This window comes from Limulus polyphemus, unplaced genomic scaffold (assembly GCF_000517525.1).
Source record: "Limulus polyphemus unplaced genomic scaffold, Limulus_polyphemus-2.1.2 Scaffold478, whole genome shotgun sequence".
NCBI classification, from domain to species: Eukaryota; Metazoa; Arthropoda; class Merostomata; order Xiphosura; family Limulidae; genus Limulus; species Limulus polyphemus.
The window spans coordinates 394,147-401,449 of record NW_013666088.1 but is presented as its reverse complement, the minus strand read 5'-3'; the positions used below and the strand labels follow the sequence as shown (position 1 = coordinate 401,449).

Genomic DNA, 7,303 nt, shown 5'->3' with positions numbered 1-7,303 from the left:
GGTAGGCTGGTATATAAAAGAGGGGAATGTAATGTGTGTGTAGACAGTGAGTAATTGATCTGCAGTCAGAAGTATTATTGAGCACGTTCGTTGTTATAGCGTTTGTTTAGCGCGATTGTTGTAGTTGAGTGTATCAGTAAAGTTATATTCAGAAAGAATAAACCAGTTTTTATTAAGAAAGAACTTGTGTCGCTTAAGTTTCGTCGGAACGAAGTTACGGGAAATGAATTAACAAACGGAGACGTAACAGAACCATATACGTTGTAGTAGACAAGTATTTCCTTAAGGTCTGATTTTAAAAACGCTAACCAACAGTTTGTCAGAAGCTATGTCATGTTTTTAGGCTAATAAAAATATATTATTTTTCTGGTTTGTTTATTTAGCGCAAAGCTATGTTTACCGCCGGAATAGAGCCCTGGATTTTAACGTTTTAAATCCGTAAATTTACCGCAGGCCCACGAAGGGACTAAATAAATCTCAAAAATTTTGGTTTGGATATCAAAAATTAACGAAAGCACTGGAAACCATGACAAGGTTTTAACCATATTTAGAGAACAGTAGGAAAACTCTTCGTGAACACGATTGTAGCATAAAATGGAGTTAAAGGAAACAGTCTGACAACACGAACATAGAACAGACGTAAAGGAAACAGTCTGACAACATGAACATAGAACAGACGTAAAGGAAACAGTCTGACAACATGAACATAGAACAGACGTAAAGGAAACAGTCTGACAACATGAACATAGAACAGACGTAAAGGAAACAGTCTGACAACATGAACATAGAACAGACGTAAAGGAAACAGTCTGACAACATGAACTGAGGGAAATAGATACAACATTAATATTGTTGCGTCAGCGAGTCACATGACCACCGTGACGCAACGTTTCTAGAACTATCATGTACTTTGGCGAATGTTCAAGTTCTTACTAGAAATAGGGTACGCTGGTATATAAAAGAGGGGAATGTAATGTCTGGGTAGATAGTGAGTAATTGAACTGCAGTCACAGGGTATTGTTGAAGTTAACGTTCGTTCGTTACAGTGTTGTTTTAGCGCGAGTATTGAGATTAAGTGTATCGCAGAGTTATATTCGGAAAGAATAAACCAGTTTTATTAAGTAAAGACTTGTGTCGTTAAAGTTTCGTTGGAACGAAGTTACGGAAAAATCAATGTTACGTCTCCGTTTGTTAAGCATTATTGTGTATTGTAATATCCTTTTATTAATTGTTGAAAAATATCAAAATCTCAATCAATCACATTTTGAAAGTTGGAGAAACTTGGGTGCCTTTTCTCGTAAACTGGTTGTGAAATATGAGACATATATGAGTATACAAATTTTTCACCACACTATTAAGTATGTAGTTAAATGAATGCTTTCTACACTAGCAGAGGGCGCAAAAATTCACGCATGTCATATGACTTAAGCTTGGAAATTATATTTTCAACAAACATTGATTACAAGTTTGTGTGTAAAATTAATCGTTAATTAAAAAGTGATTGACGATCTGCATGATTTAACTTTTGTTGTTGAGCTTACAACATGAGGATTTGCGGACCTAAAACTTCAGTATGTTGTACAATCTTGAGCGTTTGGGGGATAATAATGCTGGTAAGTAAATAACAGTAAGTTGTAACGCAATATATAAATAACTGAATAAACTGGTCGGAAAGAGTAAGCTAAAGTACCTTAATGCCCGAGAAACATCCCAGAATCTAATTACTGTACTATTTTCATCTAAGACAAAGCACTGTACAATGGCATTGTAGTACATCATTCATTGATATAGTAATAATTGTGTCTCTTTTTTTTCTCTACAATTTACAAACCAGTGAAATATAGTTGTGAAATATATTTATATAGGTTATTAGAAATAAGGTATACTTGAGTTGATGACACTGTTGAGAACTGGGGTGGGGGCTGTATTAGTGTATAATTAAGATGGAGTTTATGTGTCGAAGGTACCTAATTGATCTACTCGGGCTCAGCGTAAACATTAATCTTGACGTACATTCTACAGAGGCGTCGTTAGGTGCTTAACAGTTTTGGGACTTTGGCTCATAAATAAGCATGGACATTTTTGGCATTTTCTTTTGATATCATTATCGTAAATGGTTTTCTATTCTGATTTTTCAAAACATCAACTAGGAATTTGGGGCAATGCCCAGTGACACATCTGCATTCTACTTTTTGTATTACATATCAGTAACATTCTAGTTCTACAATTATTACAGGTGCATTTTGAAACCCAGTCCACCCAAAAACAACCTCAAAATCATTCCATAAAACCCAAAAATGACTTAGGTATCAGCAAATTACTTTTCATGTGAACATGTCTCAAGATATCTGTCTATTTGTATGTAATCTTGAGTATATGTAGGTAAATGTGATGCTCATTAAGTCATTTTTTCTATCTACCTATACACTAGAAATAGAAGTGGCAGAATTTCATTTGATGAAAAATCTTGGTTTCAGAAATGTTCTTGTTTGATGTGGAACATGAACAAATTTTAAGACTTTTTGTAAAATCAGTTTGCTCGATTTTTGTCATAACTTCATGGGCTTGGGAAGAATCTGTAGGGTTTTACCATGTTGGGACTCCCCCTTCCCTCGAGAAAATTAGAAACATAATTCTTTCCTTATTCATTTAGCATATGTATATGAATTTACAAGTCTTTTATTCACTTCACAATTTCACACTACTTATTACACTTAATTTTTGATTCTAATAAAAGATGCCAGGTTTGTCAAAAGCTTTACTTAAAATCTCTAGATACCTATCCTGTAGCTAAATATTGCTACTATGTCAGCTTTTTGGATATTGATTGCACATGACATTTGTTGCTGATGTGGTCTTGCCAACATACCATGAACCCTAACACACTTTGATCGAGGCCAACCTGTTGCCAACTGCTGGTAGTACTGGCAGCAGATTATCAAAGAGACTGACACAGTTTTGCAGACATCCCATGAGACAGTATGGTCAGAGTCAACCGAAATTTACTATTATGGAGTGTATATAGCTGTAGGTCTGCAGTATCGCTTAAACTAACCTTGCAAATATTAAACCTCAAATCTGATTGTGGGGGCTTGTCATAATGTAATGGCAAAACTTTGAAAGTGGGTTATTGTCCCTTGATTTTGACCCTTCCCCCTTGGAAAAATTTCTGCAGACACCCATGCAAACCAATCCTATTTATGGATTACTTAGAAAGCTGGGTAAGTTATACTAGTTTGGGACCATTCTATTATATAGCAATACACTATAAAATAAAATAAAATGTGAAAAAGATTAAAGTTGAAACTGTTAAATGCAGTTTGGAACTGTTTGATCAATACAGCAGTCAGTGCAGAGGAAAAATGGTATTTTTAATTTTACTTAATTTTTATTAACTTTTCATTGTACATTGATGATTTCTCTATAGTCACTATTAGGGTAGAGAAAATATGAAGTTTTTGCAAAATTACTTTGATATTTATCCTGGAGGTTCTAGAGTTATACAAATGAAATATAAAAACTGTAAGATCAAATATTTTTATTCTTAGCATAAAAATTGCCTTTCACTCAGTCTCGGGAAAGGATTCATAAATTTAAGTCTTCAATAGAAACTCTTTATTAAAAATCCTGTTTTTTCTTTACATCAAACTTGTTCCATTTACTAAAAGTTTGCCAATTTTCATGAAGATGTACTATAACTAAATTTTCTGATTTTGTATAGTTTTACAATTATAAGGGTGGTAATAATTGACCAACATTGTTGTTATAGGGTTAATATATTTGTTTAATGAGAATTTCTTAAATGGAACATGTTCTTTTCACTCTGTGTTATTATTTTTTAAGAAAATCTGTGTTAAATAGAAATTTACCAGTCTGATGTTATGTACAGGATGACAATAACATTACCATGTTTATTTTTGAAAAGTTAGTTGGAATTTCATACTGTAAAATAAAGGTTTATAAATGATTACACTTTACATGTTAGAAAATATTATTTAACTTCAAAAACATATCACTCTTCTCATTGTAGGTCTTGATGGGCATATTTTTGTATACCCAAAGTGTTGCTTTAGCTGAAGACTTGCCATATGATGAGAATGCAAGTTGGAAAACACCACAAGAGTTCTTGAATGAAGCAGAACGTCTCTATTCTAAAAGTGCTTATAACTGCTGGATAGCTGCATGTCTTTATGTTGGTAAGCATGTACTGTTACTTGATATTTGAGTTGCCGAATGTAAATTTAATTGTGAATAAAAAGGTAAGTAGCATTTATTTCAGATTTTTTTTTTTGGTTTAATCACAGATATTTTTGAGATCATTATTTTTTGGGATACAGAGTTTTCACTGTTAAATTATTTCAAGTGAATACAAATATGTGATAAAACATTTTAAAAATATGCTTACTTGTTTGTTGATCAAAGTAATCAATTTTGTGTTTATCTATCCTGTTCAGATTCAAATCTAAAGTAACCCATGAACAGGATATTAAATATTTAATGGGAAAGATGCAGAATGTCATATTTAAAAATGAAAGGTCAACTTGTTGTTGAATCTAATTTTAACATATTAGTTATTAAAATCTGTAACTACTTGTAAGTAAAGTAATATTTTTGTTCGAAAAGATAAGTTCAACAAAGCATAGGTCAATGTTTTAAAATTGTTTTGTGTACATAGCATCACCTGTATTTTTTAGCCTTGTAGCAGTTTTTGGCATTTGCACAATAATTATAATTTTATTCCGATAACATTTTTGTTTGGGTGTTAAATATAAATAGAAAGCTAGATTTTATGTAAAATCCAAGTTTTTCTTTTGTTTCCATACTGTGCTAAAAAGTCCACACTTGCATTGTGATCTGTTACACTGCACATATTCCTGTAATTTCTTATTAAGTCAAATGTCAAGAACCCATAGATTGTTGAATGATAATTATGAAGAATGAAGTTGTGAAATGAAATCATTATTCTCGTCTTTTATTTTTTGATTACTATTACACCTATACAGAACTGTGGCTTGAATGAAAAATTACTGAAATGAGACACTGATTGTCACTGTTAAATTATTCTAATATTGGGTTATGTTTGAGAGAGCTAATGAAAATGTTATTTTCTCATTTCATATCCAAGTTAAATACTCAATCAAAGTATGCAGTGGTTGGTCATACTAGTCATCAAAAATTGTATTTTTTAAACACATGCCTTTTAAAAATTGCATTTTGTACTGTAACTTCTACTTTTTTTACATGTTCTGTGAAAACAGTTATTTTTCTAATATAATATCATTTCAGGTTAACTACATTAACATGTAAACAGCAATGTGTCATTGCAGTTACTCAAATGCACTGCAAACACCACAGGAAACAAAACATCCTAACTTTTTACTTAGCCCAAGTAATAACCTGGTATTTTGGATATTCTTCATGTAGCCTGAACAACCTAAAAACCAAACAACTTAGAATAATGTCAGTTCATTATGTAAAATAAAATTTGATAATTATAACTATCTTACAAATTTGAAAATCGTAAGGGAATGATGAATAAAGATTACATTAGAAATGCTGTCCAGATAGTTTAGTTTGTTATGTTAACAAAACTTTAACTTCTTCGTGCTAGTAGTGTAATGTTTTATTTTTAAGGTAATGGAACGCTATGCATTAACATTTTAACTTTAAAAGGTTAGATGTGAAATGCTGTAACCAAATTTTCAGTATCTTTTACACAAAAGAAGATTTCCACTTTAACAGTCTAGTATTTTAGTCATAAAGTAACTAAATAAAATTCATAGTTGAAAGAAAATTAATATCTTCTGTCACATAAAAGTTTTAATTACTGTAGCATTATCTTACAAAGTTTAATAACATATTATTAGTCTTGTTGTTTTGAAAACACTGCTTAAATTTGGAAAAGGGCTGGCCTAACAAAAGACTCAAATCATCTCTACTGGTTAATTCTTTCCTTGTTACCAAATTCCAGTGGCTTTTAGATGTATACATGTGGGCTTTTTTTCAAGAGATTGCTTGGAGTTTTTTTTCATGTAGCATTGCATGGCTACACCCTAGTGGCATTTTTAGCACCACTCAAAACACGGGCTTTCCTTTCTCCAATTATGGGGTCTTGTTAGAGCATATTTGTTACTTAGCAGTCCAAGTAGCATGGTGGTGTTCATAGTTTCTAACCATTGACAACAGGAAAATAACTTAATCTGATTATAAGCTACCATACAAAGTTAAAATATGTCATTGAGGTTGCCTGTAATTTCCAGACAAATAAAACTCAACTACAACCAATCTTAATGACAAGCTTTTACATCACATCCATATGCCATATCATGAGGCAAACTAATCCACAATTTAACAATTCTAACACAGGTTCTTAGGATGAGTATGGGTTAAGGTTACTATAGCTTATACTTGTTAAGTGTAATATGTATGTAACAGATCCTCATCTTATCAAACCAAAATAGAAAAATATATATGAAAATGTGCATACAGAACCTTCAATACAGCTTAGACAATAATCAGAAACTTTTGTCCACATTCCTCAATGTTAATTAAAATAGTGCTAAAAAACTGAGTTTGTTGTTAAGTCACAGTTAATTTCAGAACTGATTCTCTCCTCTTCACAGAACACATGGTTATTACCTTGTGCCACTGGTAAAAAAGTGTTTGAACATGCAACAAACCTTTACACTAAACTCCAACCCTAGATGTAATAGTATTACTAAATACTGAATCATATTATTATTATTATGAACTAAATATACAATTATGCTAAATTATTGAGCTTTAAACTACAAATTTAAATTGAAAAGAATATAAAAAATCACAAACTCTTTCAGTTCAAAGTCCTAAGTCTAATTCATGTAAAGACTTTGCACTCGCCACTCGGTAACTCTTAACCCTAATAATCGTGGATCAACTTCTTTCCTAACAAATATATCTATTTTGAGTTAATTTTCCAATATAATGATTAATATAAACAGATATACCATGCAGCATGACTTAAGCTACTATATAAGAAAAATAAAAGTCACGTATATCCCATGCAGTTTTTTCCAGAAGCAACTTTTCTAACGCTTATAGAAAAGCCCTATTGGCCAGTACTAAATACAACCTCTACATAAAATGGCAGTTACTATAATAAGCACCACCATATTGTAAAATCCAGAGAACAAAGTTTTATCACGTGCTTTCCTTATCGTCCAATGATTTGTCAAATAGGAGATACAGCAATTGGAATAATTGGTACAGAAATTGACACTTTCGACTAGGATTGGCTAAAAGTTTTACAACTGAGGTTTAACAC

General features: G+C 31.8%; 1 protein-coding gene across 1 annotated transcript in view; it reads left to right on the top strand.

Annotated features, from left to right (window-relative positions):
* Positions 1–1,405: 1,405 nt before the first annotated feature.
* Positions 1,406–7,303, top strand: part of LOC106458512 (ribonuclease kappa-B-like) — a 9,462-nt gene continuing 3,564 nt past the window's right edge. Inside the window, exons 1-2 of the mRNA XM_013918032.2 lie at positions 1,406–1,613; positions 4,031–4,196. Of these exons, the coding sequence (XP_013773486.1) occupies positions 1,545–1,613; positions 4,031–4,196 (235 nt within the window). The 5' untranslated portion in view covers positions 1,406–1,544. The remainder of the gene's footprint in view (positions 1,614–4,030; positions 4,197–7,303) is intronic.